Source organism: Diceros bicornis, chromosome X, assembly GCF_020826845.1.
Source record: "Diceros bicornis minor isolate mBicDic1 chromosome X, mDicBic1.mat.cur, whole genome shotgun sequence".
In the NCBI taxonomy this organism is placed as follows: Eukaryota; Metazoa; Chordata; class Mammalia; order Perissodactyla; family Rhinocerotidae; genus Diceros; species Diceros bicornis.
Window position 1 is genome coordinate 90665863 of NC_080781.1, and position 20673 is coordinate 90686535.

At 34.8% G+C, this 20673-nt stretch overlaps 1 protein-coding gene across 4 annotated transcripts in view; it reads left to right on the forward strand.

Annotated features, from left to right (window-relative positions):
* Positions 1–20673, forward strand: part of DIAPH2 (diaphanous related formin 2) — an 836961-nt gene that overhangs the window by 209033 nt on the left and 607255 nt on the right. For all 4 annotated transcript variants that reach the window (XM_058536303.1, XM_058536305.1, XM_058536306.1 and 1 more), the window contains 4 exons: positions 13008–13082; positions 13161–13230; positions 16794–16930; positions 18703–18811. In XM_058536303.1, the coding sequence (XP_058392286.1) occupies positions 13008–13082; positions 13161–13230; positions 16794–16930; positions 18703–18811 (391 nt within the window). The remainder of the gene's footprint in view (positions 1–13007; positions 13083–13160; positions 13231–16793; positions 16931–18702; positions 18812–20673) is intronic.

Consider the following 20673-nt stretch of genomic DNA (forward strand, 5'->3'; position numbering starts at 1 on the left):
GTACTGAGTACTGCTCTAGGCTTTTTATGGGGCAAGGTGATGGTACCATACCACCCTTGATACCAGCTTCCAAGGGAGTTTCCTGGAGATCATTTCCTAAATTGGTGCATTCAATATTCATTCATCAAAAAGTATTGAAGACCAAGTGCTAAACTGGAGTGTTAAATGGATTTTTAAAAAATTGGATTACCATAAATTTCCATCTGTGAATTAGCATTTGTCAAAGAATAAGAATATTCTGATATTGATCCAACACTAAAACTATATTAAGCATTAATGAATTTTTCTTAGTATAGAAAATGCTTAAGATTTTTGCAGTGTTGTTGAGGTCAGCATTATAAGCATCAATTAAAATGGCAAAATATTTTAAATGTAAGTGGTATGGGCCACCAACCTGGGGTATTCTCTGATGTTATGACATATTTTGTACCTTAGAAAAACTTGTCGGTTTATCTACTTATCGTTACTTTCTCCCAGGAATAGAATGTAGGATGCACTGTGTTGAATTGTTATTATGTGAGCTTTTCATTAATTCTGGTTTCTGCTATTACTTTTGTATTGTTTATGAATTATAATAATGATTTTACATGTTGAAATCATGTATCTTAATATGCTGATGACAATAGTTTGACGCAAGCATTCACCTTAATGCATTTCTCAACTGTTTCAAATGATCTTGGAAAATTGGAGTAATAAAACTTAAGAACAGACAGCTATAGATGAGTTAATTTCGAAGGGCAAGAGTAAATTATATATGCATATTGATTTTTCATATATGTGGCTGGAAATTTCTGAAACATATTGATATGATGAATGCTAGATAAATATGAATTATCAAATAGTACCGTGGAGATATAAGCACCATGCCAGACACATACTGTGGAGCTATGTATAAGCATGATGCTGGACTTTTTAGTTTGTGAGCTCACAACAGATTTGAGATTACATAATAGTAGTCAACTATTTTTTCTGTCAACTGTATAGAGGATTATATTCCTCTATATATTCTTTGTCTTAGAGAGCTCATCTATCCATTTCAAGGTTTGGGCTCTGATCCCTGTGTGTATGATTTGGAATCATCATTGACACCCCTTGTTCATCACATTTGCCCATTTTCTTATTTGCAATATCTCTTATGTAGTTGTTACATTTCCATTGTCAGTGCTCTAGTTTAGGCCTCACTCCATTTGGAGACATGATTGATGGAGGAACTAATTGATCCAGCCAAAAGAGTTCACTGGGTTTATTAAAAATTCAGTATAGCGAAAGTGAGTAAGGCAGAGTGCAAAGGGATAGAGAAGTTAAGGAAGTTAGCGAGAAGTGTAGGGGAGGAAAAACTTTTCCTTGACCATTTTAGGGTTCTCTGGCTGGGTCTGAAAATTAAACTCACAAAGACATATTAACAGGGGAAAAGCATACAAATTTTATTGAACTTTTACATATATATGGGAGCCTTCATAAGAGAATGAAGACCCGAAGAAGTGAACAGAGCAGGAAGCTTCTATACCTTTTAGACAAAGAAACAACACATTTGTGAAGAATGGACAAGACAAAGGAGTTTGGGCTGGGGGTAGTAAATGGTGAAGAAGTAACTAGGAAAATAAGGGTTAGCTTAACGAGGTTTATTTATTCAGCCTTCTCTGCCCTAAATTCCCTGTCTCTGGTGATAAGAATGTCTTCCCTTCTCCTGGTACAGGGAGAGTACCTTTCACATGGGAGATTTATCTCCTGCTTTCGGGGAAGAAGGCGGGGGATGAGTTCAGAGTGACCTTATTGCTTCTGCCCTTTTCTCAGATTCCTTCAGCTTAAGGTATTCACTATGCCAGGGTACCATATTTTGGGGTAGTGTGTCCTGAACCCCATCAGAAGCAACCTTAAAATGACCGACCACCTCATTCATGCTAGGTAAGGAAGCAAGTAAGGCTAACCAAAGACTGTTATTCCCAAATTAAAGTTGAATGGCTCCACTTTTTCCAAATGCTTCCTAATACTTGTATTTTGTGTCAGGCCAAATATCAACTAACAATTGCTGCGTTTTTTCAAGTGGATGTTTACAGATGTGTACTTCATTGATATGTCTACACTCCATAGTAATGAATTGCAGTATGATAGGGTTCTGTATCTATGGTACACAAGTAACTTTTATTTATTGATATATGGGAAGCAAAAAGAAAGTATATTGTTGGACATCTCCAATGTTTTTATTATCTAAAGTGTCCCTTGCTTTGATGATGGAATCCGTAACAAATAATTAAAAATAAACACCTAACTGATATTGCTTTCACTTTTGAATATACATGTTGATGATATTTTTATAAATTTTAATTTTCATTCAATATTCCTTCATGAAAAGAAAATAACCAAAAAGCTTGTAACCACTAATTGATGATTTTTATGTTAGTTGTTGATAATATAGTTGAATGGGAAGTGTGTAAGGATTGAGGAGTGCTGGATTCTAATCATGGGTTTGACATTAACAAACTCTATGACCTAAGACAAGTCACTAAAATCCTTTAGTTTCTTCATCTGTAAAATGAAAGGACCAATATGGGGTAACTTACTTTAATTTTACAACCAGTAGTGACTCTTATCAGTGCATGTTCTTTCATGGAGGTTTGTTTCTACATGTTGTTAATTATAATTGTTAGTGTTTCTTTTGGTTTTTAACTGTTCCAATTGAAAAGAAAGTCCTTGCAATTTGCAGAAGACCAAAGTTACTTAAGCAATTAAAATACTATGCTTTTTTTTTTTTTTTTTTATGAGGAAGACCAGCCCTGAGCTAACATCCAACGCCAATCCTCCTCTTTTTTGCTGAGGAAGACTGGTCGTGGGCTAACATCTGTGCCCATCTTCCTCTATTTTATATGGGACGCCACCACAGTATGGCTCTACAAGCAGTGCGTTGGTGCGCGCCCGGGATCCGAACCGGCAAACCCCGGGCCGCTGCAGTGGAGCACGTGCACTTAACCGCTACGCCACTGGGCCAGCCCCAAAATATTATCCTTTCTTTAAAAAGCATTCATATGTTCTGAAAGACTCATCAAGTATAAATGTGTATCTTTTAGTAGTAGCTATGTTTCTAGATTTTTCTGAAAATGAGTGCAAGCCAGGTTGAATATAGTAGAAGGCTAGTATCTCTTTCTTAGGAACTTGATACTGCACTGTAGTCCTATAAAGGTTTTGTCTATATGTCGTGTACATGTTTATTATTATTATTTTGTTGTGATTGCTTTAGTTGGTTTATGTCACTGTGGAAGAGAAAAATAATGAGCATGTTTGGCTTAATTTGTCTTCGATGGGCCTTAACAATTCCCAAGTTGTTTATTGTGGGGTTATTAAAGATTTTGACTATTCATTGTTCAATGATTGTGTTTTGAAAAAATTTATTAGCTTTAGAGATATTTAGCTATGGTTAAGAGTGCATGTATGTGTACACTGATAAACACATAACTTCCATAGTATCTATCAGTTTTAGGGGGAAGGAGTTTTAAAATATTCTATAAAAATAAACCAGAAAAGACTAGAACAATTATCATTATAGATCACATTCTCAGACAATAAAACCTTCGAACTTGCTGAGATTTTTTGAACATCCACAATGAGGACCCAAAGATTGTTCTTTTTGGTTTGGTTGCAGTTATCCTGTGCTAAAAATATTTGTGAACATTAAATTTCTTTGATCTTTGTCTACATAGTTATCACACACTATAATGAGTCTTTAATTATATGTTTTTGCAACTGCACCTGGTAGGTGAGAAGGACTGTTGCATTTCTGTTGTTCAGTCATCAAATAGTAATTACCCTTCAACTCTCCTTATCCCTGTTACGGTGAAAGAAAATTCATTTAACTTCTCTGCTGCCCACCAGAATCAAAGAGTATAACATGCAAATTGGTGTAGGAAAAAAGGAAATGTGCAGGTGGCACATGCTAATGCCTCTCTCTTCTTATCTTATTCACAACAGATAAACTTGATGTTAGCTCCGTTTCATTTGGAGGGTTTACAGATTAGGAGTGGGATTTCTTGGAGTAAGTTAATTTTAACAAAATTGCACTAAACTAAAAGAAATTGGATGTCCTGTGGAGTGCATGATAGAATTTTAGCTGGATTACTTAGTTTAGGAAAATAAACCAAAATATTTTTTTGATGGAAGTTAACATTTTATTATAAGTTTGACTGGTTATGTCACCAAGAAGGCAACTTGAGTAAGTGTCCTAACATAATTATATTCACAATTTTGAACATATGAAGAAAATTTAAAATGTGACTACCTCTTACTTGAATATTTGGCATGCTCTTTCTACCTGCTTCCCCTCTACTATAGATTGAAGATTCTATTTTCATTTTCATTCACATTTTTGGTAAATTTTGTTTTCATCATTACTGTGGGATAAGACTATCTCTTATACTTTTCTAACAGTAATTTTTAAAGGAGGGTGGAGAGGAAACTATTCTTTGTTCTGTAGCCTGTTGGACATTTTAACAGATTTGGATGTAAGCCATTTCTACTATCTCCAAAGTAATTTTGAGAGCTTACAAAATTGATTTTAATGAATAAGGAACTTTTGTCCTTTGAGAGAGACTTTTTATTTAAAGTTTTGCTCTCAGGAGATTTTTATATGTAACTCAGGCATTTACAATTTGTTGTAAATATGTAAGAGGAATTTGTTTTTATATAATATGAGCAACCAGAAAGAGTGTACATTTCCTCCTTTGTGAGGAACTCCTAAAAAATGTGTGAGTAGGGGCCAGCCCGGTGGTGTAACAGTTAAGTTTGCATGCTCCACTTTGGCAGCCCAAGGTTTGCCGGTTCGGATCCCGGGTGCGGACCCATGCACCGCTCATCAAGCCATGCTGTGGCAGGCATCCCACATATAAAGTAGAGGAAGATGGAGACGGATGTTAGCTCAGGGCTAATCTTCCTTAGCAAAAAGAAGAGGATTGGTAATGGAGGTTAGGTCAGAGCTGGTCTTCCTCACACACACACACAAAAATGTGTGAGTAGTATGAAACAGAGCAGGATCTTTCCAATGAGACCTGATGGGGAGAATAAATGCAGCCAGAAAGAACCCTCGTAAACAAACAACAAAGTATAGAGAGAAAGATGGAATGTCTTCTTGGGTATTTTCTAAGGAAGTTGTAATCTATCTCAATGTTGAAGTTAAACCACTGAGAGGCAGAGCTGGGAAATTGACATATTCAACCTTTCTATGAATCAGGTGAAATAAGTGGTCAGTGAATGTCGTGCTTCAAAGGAATATGCACAAATGTCTGGAAATTGCAGTATTACATTTAATAGATACTTTAAATTGGTAAGAAATACTTCATGCATTAATCTACCGTGATGAATAGTTTCCATGGACATGCAAATGCCCAAGGCTATTGTGTTTACTTTCATGTAGACAAACCTGAGTGTATGCATATTTTTTATTGGGCTAAGATCAAGGCAGTCATAGCATATACAAATCCATATTATTTTTGTTTTTGACATTTTATTCACATTTATTTTTGTGAGGAAGATTAGCCCTAAGCTAACATCCAATGCCAATCCTCCTCTTTTTGCTGAGGAAGATTGGCCCTGGGCTAACATCTGCGCCCATCTTCCTCTACTTTATGTGGGATGCAGTCACAGCATGGCCTGACAAGTGGTGTTAATCTCGGGCCACCGACGTGGAGCGTGTGAACTTAACCGCTTCGCCACCGGGCCGGCCCCTTGACATTTTATTTTTTAATGGATATATATATATATTGGTAGTGGAATCATGAAGTTGATTTAGCTGAACAAATTATCCTTTAGAAAGGCTGAAAATGCTAAGTTTTTCTTGGCTACTGTTTGGAGATGTTGTTCCATAGACTGAATGTATGATACTGTTTGCATTGGGTTATATGTTGTTTTTAATCACCTGGGGTCCTTTTTCTTTCCTTAAGTGCATATAAGTATTGTTCGATTTTAGTTGCATTCAGAAACATTACATTGGCATCATTTGTATTAAAATGAGATGTTTTTCTGGTATTAAAATATATAAACACCATTTACAATCATTTTTAAAGTCTCCTCAACCCTTTGAATTAGTTGTTTCGTGACTTATAATTTTACCAACTTTCTGAAGTCCCCCAAGAAACTCTGAACTATTATTCATTTTATTCGATGTTCCAGTGATTTGGGTTGTAGTATGAGATTACACATGGGAATAGAACACCGTTAGAGAGAAATAAAATCCTTTGTACAGAACACATAACCCTCTATGCTAGCCTTTAGCACTGCACAAACAGTGATAAAGGGATGACATGACTAATATTGGAGTCCTGAACATGAGACCAATTGCCTTTACAGCCTACGGGACTCAGGATAGAACTTTCTAATTTTAGCTTTAACCCTTTTGAAAGATAGAGGTGAATCCAGACAAACTAATCATAGTGTACATGCAGTCACTATTTCCTGTTATGTCTGTATTGTGTATAGTGTACTGAATCATCCATCCACTAAATCTTTGATTTTAAGTTATATTTACGTGAAATGTAACTAAATAATTCAGAGTCTGAATCTCCATTTTATGGATAAAAGGTTGAAGTTTTGGGAAATCGTGAAGGGTTTTCCTTTACATGTATGGGTGAGGAAGCATAATCTCATTCCCTTGTACAATAAGTACACTTATAGTTTTTCTCACTTTGTTTTGCCCTGGAGAGCTAGAGGGAGAAAAACCTTGCTTTCTCATGGATTTAGGGTTCAATGAATCCTCTGATACTTTCATTATATATATGATTTTCTTTCTTTTGATTATACTGATCAGTATAAGTGGGCCCTTTAAAAATAATAACCTCAGATGTTCTGAAGGCTTGGGATAGATTTCTGTTTTAAAACCTTAATATTTTTTGATATAATTCTTTCTGTCAGGATTATGCATGAACTATAGACTCTCTCTCTCCCTATATCCCCTTTTCCCCCCACCATTGTAATTTCTATGTCTATTCCAATGTGAATTGGCCAGCACTATACTGAGAAATAAATACACACAAAGTTGAATAGTGACAAGTTAAAACGCACAAGGTAATATGAGTACCAAATATTTAAATTATGAAGTCTTTTTAAAAAATAAATCAATAGAAGAAGTCTAGTGTCTGTTTAGATTCTTCTGCATATTTCATATTAATTAAAATACTTTTCAGTAAATGAATGATGAAATGTTATTAAATGTGAATACTATTGAAAAGGAGTCTTTATGCTTAAAATTCATACTGTATTTTGGACTAGATGATTCAAAGAGCATTCAAGTTTTTGGTTTGTAACATTTGCAAAAACATCTTAATACGAGCTTCACTGTGTTGATTCACATGTCTCCTTTCATTTAGTAGTCAACAAAGACCTTATGGGGTATAGGTACTAATCTCATCCCTATTTTGAAAATGAGAAAACAAGCTTTGTGAGTTTAAGTAACTGATCAAAAATAACACAGCTAGAATATGGTGGAGATGGAATCGGACCCTCGATTTGTCTTCTTCTAAAGCTTATGCCCTTAAACCCATGGTACTATGTGGTTTCACAGCATATTCCGTTGATGGATGGTGGGATATTTGCTGACCTTTGAGTAGACTTGGGAAAAGGTCTTTAATTTTTAACTTCTTGAGCAGTGTACCATATGTTGGACTGCCTGATAGATATAGCCAAGCCTTATATACCCAAGGTCAGAAAATACTGTCTCATTGTGGGTCAGTCCTCTTGTTTGCTAGATAATCTTCCTAGCTTCTTTTTCAATCTTCAGATCTAATTCTGGCCTCTTGCTCACTCATATGTTAATCATCCTAACTGATCTTTCTGTTTTTGTTTGGGTGCGGTTCATTTGTTTCACCTGGTCCCCTGACAGGTGATGCCTACAAACATCACCATGGATGCGTAGTATGTCAAGACAACTCTTTAACTTAGGTAACTTGATGACATAAAACCGCCAATATGTTTTAATACCTAAAAACGATATTGTGGACTATATAGCCCATTAAAAAAAATGTATAAGCTACATTCTAGTTCTATTCTTTCCGATAAGCTGCCTTACCTAAATCTTGATTGGAAGTTTTAGTTGGAGTCTTCAGATATCTTTCCTTAACAGTATTTGGTAGATTTCTTATGAAGCTGAGGACTTTAAAAGACAATAAAAACATGGATTGAAAAGTGCTTATCACACCTAAACAAATGAAGTAAGCTGCTAAATAATGCAAAGCATATACAGTCATGCGTCACTTAATGATGGGGACATGTTCTGAGAAATCTGTTCGTTAGGAGATTTTGTAGTTGTGCAAACATCGTAGAGTGTACTGACACAAATCTAGATGGTATAATCTACTATACACCTAGGCTATGTGGTACTGATCTTACGGGACCACTGTCGTATATGCGGTCCGTTGTTGACCGAGACGTCGTTATGCAGCACATGACTGTATTTGTGTATATAGATGTAGATATATAGATATAAGCTCAATGCAGTTCTGCAATAACCACTAATTCTTCTTCAATGAGTTATTACTGGAACCATTAGCCTGATGTTGTTATAGAAAATTGTGTACTGGTCCTGTTAGTAATTTCTAATGGTATGCTTGAAATAAACATGGGTAATGGAGTCAGACCTGGGTGTGGGTGTGAACCCTAGATCTGATATTTAGTTGTTGAGTGGTGTTTGGCAAGTTAATTCACTACTTTGCTTCTCGGTTTTTTTTAATCTGAAAATAGTTTTGAGAATGGCTAAAGTTAAAAAGATTGACAATATGAAGTGCTGGGAAGGATTTGGAGCAATTAGAACTGTTACACTTTGCTGAAGGAATGCCAAATGGTGTAGCCACTTTGGAAAGCAGTTTTTTTTAAAACGTTAAACATACACTTACCATAAGACCCAGCAATTTCACCCATAGTTATTTTTCAAGAGAAATGAAAACATATGCTTACACATTAGATGTGAATGTTTATAGCAGCTTTATTCATAATCATCAAAGCCTGGAAACAACCCAGATGTTCATCATTGATGAATGGATAAATAAATTGTGGTATATCTATACAATAAAAAGGAGTGGACTACTGATACATGCAACAAAATGGTTGAATATCATAATTTTTATGCAAAGTGAAAGAAGCCAGACACAAAAACCTGCTTAGTGTATGATTCCATTTCTAATGACATTCTGGAAACAGCAAAACTATAGGGACACGGATCAGATAAGTGGTTGCCAGGGGGCTGGGAGTAGGGAAAGGGAATTGACTACAAAGGAAAATGAGGGAATATTTTGGAGTGATGGAAATGTTCTATATCTTACTTGCGTTGGAGGTTGCATGGCTATACATTTGTCAAAATAATGAATTTTACTGTATGTAGACCATATCTCAGTAAAAGAGAAAGAAAAAAAGCTTGTGTTTCAGAGTGGTTATGGAAATTATAAGAGATCATTCTCCTCTCCCATTTTTTCTTCTGTTTGGTTCTTCATTATCCTCTGCTTCTTCTATGTCTCTTAGAAATTTAGGGTCCATGATAAATTGCAATTTCTTATTTCAGGGTTGAGATACTACAGAAAATTTATGTCTTTATCTGCAATCTCTGAGTCAGATTTTAAATTGTCATCAACTATATTTTTATCCTTCTAGATATTCCAATTATTACCAAATAACTCAGAGCTGGAATTTGCTTACTCAGTAAAATATACCAAGTATGCTTGCTTCGACTGGATTCGCCATCTGTGTCCTGTGACAGTGGGAGTGCACACTATGGTTGGGAGGGTATATAAAGCAATCTTGAGTTTTGAGCCTGAGTCCTGCTTGAGAAAGGCTTCCTCCACTTGGCAGCAAACCATTGTTCTGTACCAGTGGTTCTCAAACTGGAGTGAGCATCAGAATCACCTGGAGGAGTAGTTAAAACACAAATTACTGAGTCTTACCCCCAGAGTTACTGATTCTGTAGGTCTAGTGTGGGGCCCAAGAATTTGCATTTCAAACAAGTTCCCGGATGATGTTGATGCTGTGGGTTTGGGGCACACACCTTGAGAACCACTGATTTATGCTTGCTTCTGGTGTTGCAGCATCAAAATTCCTACCTAAGTACAGTAGCGAACATTTTGTTTTTAAACTGCTTCATCATTTCATGGCCACTTTTGTGTTGGCTAAAATCAATATATATAGAGAGAGAAAACCGTAAGCGTTTGACTAGAGACCACAGAGTGTTTGATGCCTGAAAGACAGAGAAATGGTTCTGGCATGAGAAAAAGGAAAAAAGGTATGTCTAGCTGTACCCCTTCTTTTTAACATCTTGAGTGTCATCATGCTACATCATAATTATTTTATCCCCCTAGCAACAGGTTCCTTTTGGACTCCCATTCTCTCTGCTTTGAAAGTTCCGAGGACTCTTACTAGGTCTCCTCTGCCCATTGGCCTAAAATATTCTCAGTTAAGACTTTTCACTGCCTGGTTTGCAATAAATAGGCCCTGTCTCTTCAGACTTAAGTTTCATGATTGTATCCTATTTCTTTTTTCAGACCAATAGTAACTTTCACTGAATGAAACCAAAGTACCATAACAATTTGAAGCAGTCTTGGGATGTGTAGGTGACTGATTTTTCAAGTGAACAAATATAAATCATGCTCTTGTATCAAACAGTTCCCTAGACCAAGAAAGAAAGAACCCTAATAATTTTAATAGCACTAGGTATAAAAAGAATACAAGTAAAATTTAGAATCTTAAAAATAATTTGTAGATGTTAAATTTAAGGAAATCGTAGATTATTTTATCTACCCAAATGCCAAAGCAGATACCAAGGGCTATATGTATGAATTTGTTCAGAATTCCTATTATTTTAAGGTTACTGTAGGGTATATTGTGCTGTAATGATATCTGCTGATTTCTCTCTGTGGTAGATTAAATACAGTATATTATGCTTAAAGCTGATGTCCTTTTATCCTTCCACCACCACCTCACTGATTATAGAGAGTCTTGAGAGAAAATAGCTCATTGTGCTGGTTGATTACATGCTTCGATTGAATAGTAGCTTGCTGCCAATTATCATTACAATGCCATATTGATTTTTTCTCATTTCCTCTATGGAAATTAAAGCAGAATTTGTTTAAAACGAGCTTCCATATATATTGTGGATATGATTGGTTCTGAATATTTGAGCTTTTTTTAAAATATATTTTCTTCAGTGATCATTCTTACTGATATTCTCTTAGAAATTTAGTTCTCTACTTTGTTGATAAGCTTTACCTTAGGTAGATATGAAAGGTAGTTTAAAGACTGTGGAATAGAAATATAGTTCCTGGTTTATCTAGCGTATAGATTTCAATTATTGCTTCACAGGAGCCTGCTATATATAATAATTTATGTTTGTGAAGTTCTTGGGCAATATGAGACTGCTGATTCTGTTAACCATACAAGTCAGTAAAGTTAATTAAATTTGAATTAGCAAATAATTATTTGGTGTTGACTATATGTAAACCACTATGCTAAGCATTATGGGAGACAGAAAAATGAATGAGATAATATAACCATCTTCAGAGAATTTATAATCCAGAAAGGTGGGTAAGACACGTGTGGCAAGAATCATAATGTCAAGTAGTAAGAGATAAAAATACATGGGTGTTCAAAGGAAAAATAACTCATATTTGCATGGAGGACTTATGGGGAAAAATAACATTAATGGAGGAATTGACAGTCAATGTGAGCCTTAAAAGGTTTGAAGAGATCGAGTTGGGTTACCTTCTAGAAAGAAAGAATAAATAAGGTAAATTCAGGAAATGTAGGGAGGACTCCAGGAAAGACAATTTGTTTGATTTTATTGGAACATGTGAAGCTAAATCTGAATCAGAATTTGAAATGTGTTAGGTAGTCCAGAGGAAATTTTTGGACAGAAGTCTGTGATTATGTGCAGTCTAATCCAGCATTTTGTAAAATGAATAAAAGGAAAGATTGAAGCTGCAGAGACCCTCGTTGGGAGGCTCCTGCCATGTTAAAGGAAAGGTAACTAGGGCTAAAGGAGAATGGTAGGAGAGACAACGAAAAGGAGGGGAATGTGTGGGAATCATTCGAGAAGCAGAATAATCATGACTGGGTGACAGAAAGTCAAACCAAGCTGTAGGTGATCAGTCTTCCAGCCTTCTACCACACACGGGACTTCATCTCCTGCTACTCTCCCAAGCCTGCTTATTCCGCTGCAGCCGCACAGGTCTCATCACAGTTCCTGGAATATTCCAAGCGCTAGCTACCACCTCAGTACCCGGTTTGATCTTATTCTCTCTATGGGAAAGTTCTCACTTCCTTCACGGCTCTACTCAAATACCACCTTATCAAAGAATCTTTCCCTGACTACAAATTGAAAAGTAACACTCTGGCTCTCCTTATTCCCTTTACCAAGGTTTATTTTTCTTCATAGTACCAAAGCACTGACATTTTGTTATATAGTTATTTATCTGTTTATCATCTGTCTCCCTCTTTCTAGATAATAAGCTACACGAAGGTAAGGGCTTAGTTTTGTTGCCTGTTGTATCTCTATCACCTAGAACATGCCTGGTACTTACTAGGCACCCAATAAATACTTGTTGAATGAATGAACAGAATAAATGCAAAGGTGAAAGAGATGGGGAACAAAAAATTATGCCAGTATTTCAAGTCTGAAGGGCTCAAAGGATGGTGGCATTATTAACAGAATATCTAAGAGTGGAAGAGGAGTTGATTTAGGGGAGCAGAGACACAGGGGAAGATAAATTTGGCTTATAAATTCAGGCTTAAGTAGATGATGCAGGTGAAACAACCAAAGCAGTGCTGTGGAGTGGGTGATCTAGAATGTGAAGAGAAGTCTGGGATTGAGGCAAAGATCTCTGAGTTATCCTCATAGAGTCAATACTTGAAGCAATGAGAGTAGAAAAAAGAATGGCAAGTGATATAAAGATGGAATTATTGGATTTGAAAATCAAAATTTCATTTTGGACATTTAATGTTTTAAATATACAAATTTATTTATACATATTCTTTTGTTTATTTCCTAGCTGGGTTAACAACTTTGGCCACGAAGGTCTTGGACTCTTATTGGATGTGCTGGAAAAGCTTCTGGATAAGAAACAGTAAGAATAAATATGAAAAAAAGTCGCCAAAAGGGAAATTTTTAAGCGCAATATAATGTTTTATTTTCTTTCATTCAGGCAAGAGAATATCGACAAGAAGAATCAGTATAAACTTATTCAGTGCCTCAAAGCATTTATGAATAATAAGGTAAGTAGTATTTATTTCTGCCTCTGTCGCAAAAGGTAAAAACTTGTCCGACAGTATGAAAGTATGAAACAGACAAAATAGTGAGTGCTTATTCAGTTTACAAAAGGGTCTTTATGATGCAAATCGTCCTAAGTTTCATTTAAATATTATTTAAAATATACTTTGCTTCACAAAATATTTATTGGTAGCTTTTGCAGTCATGCAAACATATAAGTCTTGTTCCCAAATCAGATCATACTTTTTTTTCTTTTATGGTAGTAGGAAAATTTAAATGTCATGTGTTGAATACCATTTCCTTACAGAGAGTTTTTATTCCATTGAAAAGGAAAATTCAAAGCTATGGTTTGACTTGTTTGCTGAGAACATTATAAAGTAAAGATTTTCTTTTAGGTTCAGTTAATGTCAGTGAGTTAACATACATAAAAGACATTTCTGGAAGGTAGTGTGGTTTTTTTGTATATGTATGATACCAGTTGCATTATGAGGGACTCTGAATTCTAGACAAGGGTTTTTCTTCTAAAAATAGTCTTTGCTCAGGTTATGAAGTTACAGTCATTTTTTTCTATAAACTGTTTTGTTACTGTCTTAGAAGTAATTTTCTCTATATTCCTATAGGTAAAATGCCACTGACTAATTCACTAATTACATAATTCCCTTTAGATGATGTTTTAATAATCTCAAAATATTTAATAAAAATAAATAATTATAACAATAACCAAAAACTTGCCAAATGTGAAATATAGCTATTAATAACCAACACAATGAGATTGTCTAAGTAATCTTCAAACAGTCTTTCTTAAGCATGTGGGATTATATGTAAGTATGTATATATTATACACACGTGTATCAGCAAAGAATTTTTTGGCATGTGGAATGAATGCTTGCTAGTTGAAACGAGACTCGCATATAGAATACGCTAAGTGTGCTGTTCCTGGAAATTTCTTCCAGAGAGATTTCCATCAGTACTAGTACAGAATTTCTCAACTTCTGTCCTCTTAGTCTTTGGCAACAAAGTTTTGCAGAATCTGATGCCTAACAAGAAAGCACTTAATGAACATTGCTTCTCCACAGCTCAAGATGGATCTCTTTCTTCAATTGAGGGGAACAAAGAAATAATGGAAAGACAACACAGTACTAGAAATCAGGAGATATAGTTCATGCTTTGCCACTAAGTTGAGTGGCCTTTGGAAAATCACTTGGCCTCTCTGGCTGTCAGTCCCCTGATCTGTAAAATGAACTGTAGGACCCTTTGTTTTAAATTCTTGTTGACTCGCCCTGTCAACTCTCACAGCTTTCCAGGATACTAAGTAACTATAATCAGGAGAGTCACTGGAGAAAGTCATTATTAGTGAGATTTCCTAAAGAGCCTTTTCCCACAAGACATAAGTTAATATGTCAATACAAAATTACTTATTACTTAAGAGTTTGGCAGTTTTGAAGAACATGATGGTTTGACTTAGATTATTCTAAACTAAGGTTAAGCTTTAGTCAGGGCATGTTAAATGTCTTGTACACAGGTGCTCAGAACATGAATAAATGGTTGATCTTTTAAATTATAGGCATGTGACACAATAGACATAAAGTACACATTCAAAATAAAAAATATACAGCGATTTATCCATTTCATGTTGGAATAAATTGTCATAATCAAAGAATGGAATGTCATTTCATCTGAAATGACTTAAACATCAAATTTGTCTGCCCCAAGGAGTTTAGATTACTTACTTCAAAAACTCTTTTCCCTTGTACAATGCTTGTAATAATAACATCATAAAAAGCAACCCATTACCCTTTAACTTCCATTGCTATAATATCGCTGGGATGCTTAGATTGATGGTTTCCCATCATTTCTCATATCTTCACTTTTATTTTTGGTATGTCCCAACATATTAGAAACTACTTTTAAACAATAAATGGAAATTGGAAGATTTAAATGATTTCACTTTCAGTCTAACTGATTTTTAAAGCTGTTATTTTAAGTTTGGTAGTTGCATGGTAATCATCTATCTCTGTTTTGCACATGCATTTTTCATTTATTTTCCTTACTATTTATTAGCTATTAACCACCTTTATGTCAGCCCTGGTTGTCTAGTGGTTAAGATTCAGTGCTCTCACTTCCTTGGCCTTGGTTCGTTTCCCAATCAGGGAACCATACTGCTCATCTGTCGGTTGTCATACTGTGGCAGCTGCGTGTTGCTGTGATGCTGCAAGCTATGCCAACAGTATTTCAAATACCAGCAGGATCACCCAGGGTGGACAGGTCTCAGTGGAGCTTCATCGGAGCTTCCAGACTAAGACAGACTAGGAAGAAGGACTTGGGCACCCACTTCTAAAAAAATTGGCCCTGAAAACCCTATGAATAGGAAGTAGGGCGTTGTCTAGAGAGGATGGCGCAAGAAGACCAGGCAGAGTTCTTCTCTGCTGTACACAGGGTCACTAGGAGTGGACTCCACTCAACGGCACTGCAGCGACACTAACAACAAAGCCACCTTTATACACATATCTCCCTTCTGTTTTCTTTGCTTCTTTTTAATCTTGTCTCTTCCATTTCCTTTTTTTTTTTTTTTGTCTTATCTCTGTATAATTCCTTATTTATTATGACCTCTGGTAAAATCACGTTTAAGAGCTTTAGCTATGTTTTTTTTTCTCCTGAATTCTTTTAGAAGTTAAATTAGAAACCGTGAAAATATTAATATGTTTGGTACTTAACTAAAGGTTAGCTTGAAACGGCCATTTTGCTCCAATGAAATGTCAGATTTCACCATTAGACTGTAAAAAGAAGCAAACATATTTCATAAGAAATCTGAGAAACACTTTGTGTGACAAAGATCGAAGAAAATATTACCTTCTTAATGTAGTGAAAACTCAAGTTTTGTGCTTTCTTTAACATTTCTTTACCTATTCATTCTTATAATGCACATTTGCGTGTGTGTATTCAAGCCTAGAAAATAAATGAAAATGGTGTCTTCTCTGCCTAGTTGATTGTGACACTAAAACCCCGGCACCATTTCTTTGGGATCATAGCTTTTGTAATGCAGCACAGCTGCCTGGAAGGGGGAGGATACGAGAGAGAAGGAATGGGAAAATCCATACAGAGGTTTATTGCTTCATTAACTGGCAGATAGTATACAAAAGAGCTTTTCAACATTTTACCCTTTTTGTTCAACTTAATTTTCCGCACAGACATATTGGAGAATTTAACCATGAATTCTAGACATCTCCAGGGAGACCCAGTGACATAAGTAGAATTACTTTATAAAATCATATCAATATGTGCTCTACATGATCTTTGTTGAAGAAATACTGATTGTTCCCATATTTCTCCCAAATCTTTATGGAATTTTTGATTTCCATCTGATCAAGGGACAAAATATTCAAGATGCAGTCATTTCAAATTAAAAAAAAAAAGATAACTGCATTTGAAGAATATTCATATAATTAGGTAGAACCTCATTATGGAGGTATGGGTTTTTAGGAAATCACTGTAAGTTGCTTTTTTTACATTAAAGGTACATTCCAAAGACATTTTGAATGAAAATTCTTTTTTTGTTTTTGTTTTTTAGTTTGGATTACAAAGGATCCTAGGAGATGAGAGAAGTCTTTTACTATTGGCAAGAGCAGTTGACCCCAAACAACCCAACATGATGACTGAAATAGTAAAAATACTTTCTGCTATTTGCATTGTTGGAGAAGAGAACATGTAAGTATTGCTTTATTATTATGTTAACTGCATGGAAAATGACACTTGAGAAATTAAGAAGTCCTACTTTTGTGCTGTCTTTTTAGTTAACTTGCATGAAAATAGTATTAAATTTTAGAAAAAAATTTTGGCATTTTTATCTTATCTATTTGCATTTTAGCTTTTTTTTTTTGATTCTTTGAAAAATAGGTTTAAACACATAGAATCCTAATGGGAAATTCTTCAAAGTTTGATTCAAAATGAATGAATAGAATTTTGTCTAGCTGAAGGTAAAGTAATCATTAGAAAAGTGGGAAAAAATCAGAGAGTAATTTTAGCTAAATGCACACACACACACACACACACACACACCCACCCTGCACACACACCCCACACACGTGCACATCACAAAATTTAACTTCTTTAACTAACTGAATTAACTAGATACTTTTATTTTGTACTATTATTTTATAGTATTTTATATTTATTACTTTATTTGTCTATGGTTAAGTGAAAAGATAAAGCTATTATTTATAGAATGAAATAAAGTAACCTGTTCAAAAAGAAAGAACAAAAAGGCTGTTGTTAAATTATTGAGTGCATTTATGTGCCAATTTTAGCTAGGTGTTGCTGACCATGCATTAGATCATTTATTCTGATGGAAATGATATTGAATTAGCAGCAAAATTTCAGATTTGATGTCACTAATAAGTCTAGTTAGTAAGAAACCATTGTGATAAAGAATGAAATACCTGCTAAGGACATGAATTGAAATGCTTCTTCGGAGCACTTTGTGTGACAGTGGTAATTTCAACTGAATCTGAGCAGGGCCATGCAAAGATTTAAGAATATTCTAATGTGTTCACTTTCTCATAACTGTTAGAATAAAATGAGATGTTGCTTAATGCTGGCTAGTGTGCTTAGAAACCAAAAGACAAACGCTAAACAAAAATATTATCATATAGCGTTAAGTCTTATCTCCATGAGAACAAACTGAGAATGAGATAGCATATGCAAAAGTAAGGTTTCCTTAGGTTTTATAGAAAAATCAGTTTATACATGAGGAAGAAACATTTTCCTCGTCAATTAGATTTTCAGTACTTAATTCATATTATAACCTCCTCTGGTATATTTGTTATGATTTAGTTAAAATGTCAGGTATAGTTTGATAAGAGTAATATACTTCATAGAGGTTAATTTAATTCAGACACAGTACAGAGAGAGTTTCAATATTTTTGTTCAGGTAAATAAGTTTCTTGTGCTAGGTAATTATAGGTGTTTCTCTAGTTACCTAGGCTTTCACTTTTAGGTTTTTTTCCTTGTTCCGTTTTCAAAGAATGTTGATTTTTTAAATTTCTTTTAAAAATATTTAGTCTTTACAGCACTTTTTTATAAAATTACAGTCTGCTTATACTTGAATAAGCTTTAAATAATTGTCAATGCCATATTATGTTTAAGTGATACTAATATCTATGTTAACACATGAAATATCAAAATCTGAAGTTTTAAATTTCAATGTGTATCAAGTAGTTTGTTAAAGTTGCCACCCAGAAAAATTATTTTCCTCCAGATTTTTTAATTGACTTTTTATTTTGATGCCCTAAAATTATTTAAAGCTGTCAATATTTGACTTTTAGAAATATGTGGACAGAAACACAATTCTTAGATTTTAATGGTCTATAAAAACATCAAGCACCAGAAAGAAAACAAGGAAGACTGAACGAGATAACCCATATTCATAATGTGTGTGCAAGATGTATTTCTCATTTCTGTTTCTTTTTTTTTCTCCATAGTCTAGATAAACTTTTAGGGGCTATAACTACAGCAGCAGAAAGAAATAACAGAGAACGATTTTCACCAATTGTGGAAGGATTAGAAAATCATGAAGCTTTGCAATTACAGGTGAGTTAGTTTTGTCTTAGATTGCTTCTAGGGTTATATTTAGAGTACTCATTTTGTCTGACACCACTTCTGTTTTAGCTAGGATTTAAATAGACTGGAATATAAAAATAAAATTCTTCCTGTTGCTTGGTCATTCATAAAAGCTAGAAGTTTTGTTTGTGAGAATAACAATTTGTTTAAATTAGGAAAAGTGCTTTGGATTGTTGTAAATATGGTGATTGTGATTATCATTAATATCTGGGTGGAAATTTAGTAATTAGTGTAATAAACCATGGAAATTAAAGCCCTAGCAATAATCAGGGCAATAGGGCAAGCAGTTCAGCCAATGCCATTATCCTAACAAGTGTTAATGATGTCTGTGGGCTTGTAGAAATTTAAGAAAACTAAACACATTTCTCTTTGTGCCATTTACACAACATTCAGAAGTCTGACTCACCAGAATAGGGAAGATTGAATTGCAATTCTTAGGTCAAGGTCTATCTAATAGCCCTGTGTAGACCCGGCCTACATGTCTTCTTTAGAAAATGACAAAACTCGTTATCTTTTCTTACATGGTTTCAGGATATGACTCATTTTATGAAAGATAACTTTGTTCTTGAGTGATGAGAACTCATATTTATTGACCATATTTAAGGTGTGAGATCTTGGACTGAGCATTTTAATTTACATACATTATCTGATTTGATTCTCTCAACAACCCAGCTATATAGGTACTATTATCATCTCCATTTTGCTTATGAGACAAATAGGTTAAGTGGGATTAAATAACTTGTCTAAGGTGACACAGCTTGTAAGTGGCAGAGTCAGAATTTGACACCAGGTTTGTTGGTCTCTGACGCTCATCTCTTTCTTTTAGACAGTGTTTACCATTTATAGTACCATGGGAAACTCTTTCTGAAATACTGTTTTAAACTCCTGTGGTGTCAGTCAGCCAGGCCTGGTGGTCTAGTGGTTAAGATTTGGTGCTCTCTCTGCCATGGCCCGGGTTCATTTCCCAGTCAGGGAACCACACCACCATCTGTCAGTTGTCATACTGTGACGGCTACATGTCGCTGTGATGCTGAAAGCTGGCCACCCACTTCCAAAAAAATTGGCCATGAAAACCTTATGGATAGCAGTGGAACATTGTCTGATATAGTGCCTGAAGGTGAGAGGATGGTACAAAAAAACCAGGTAGTGTTCCACTCTGCTGTACTGTTACTAGGATTCAGAATCGACTCGAGGGCACTGATAACAATAAAGTATCATTCAACAAAGAGAAGATGGTTCCACATTCAATTTTATCAAATTATTTAGTAGTGAGTGTTTAAATATTAAAATTTCTTATCTGATGTAAAACAAAGTATCTTTTTCCCTTTTTTATTGTATTATGAAATATTGGTATCTTTTTTCGCCAGAGTTTGAAACTACAGCAGATAGATGAATTGGCTTGTCCAACAAGAATATTGTAGTGTTACAAGACTGTAATCCCCCTCCAAATATTTAAGGAAATTTGTTCATCGTTACTTCTACTCCAGCTATGATGAGCATTTTGGATAAACTTTTATGGTGTGCCTTTTATGTCCAGTGTATTACATTTTTTAATAATTGGGGTATTTCCTTCTAGGGGTTTTTTTATAAGACATTTCTTATTATAAAATTTATTTCAATATAATTTTTCTACTGAAAGTTTTGAAAACTGTCTTTTTTAGATGATTTCTTGAAATCTCTGTTCTTGTTCCTGTGGTTGGGCTTACCTAACTAAATTTCATTGACTTTCAGTCATATGAAGGAGTTTGTACTTGGCTTGCAAAGTTTGTTTAGGAGGAATTAAGTGTTTTAGATATAGTCAAAGTTTTCGTTACTTAAATGACCCACTCACT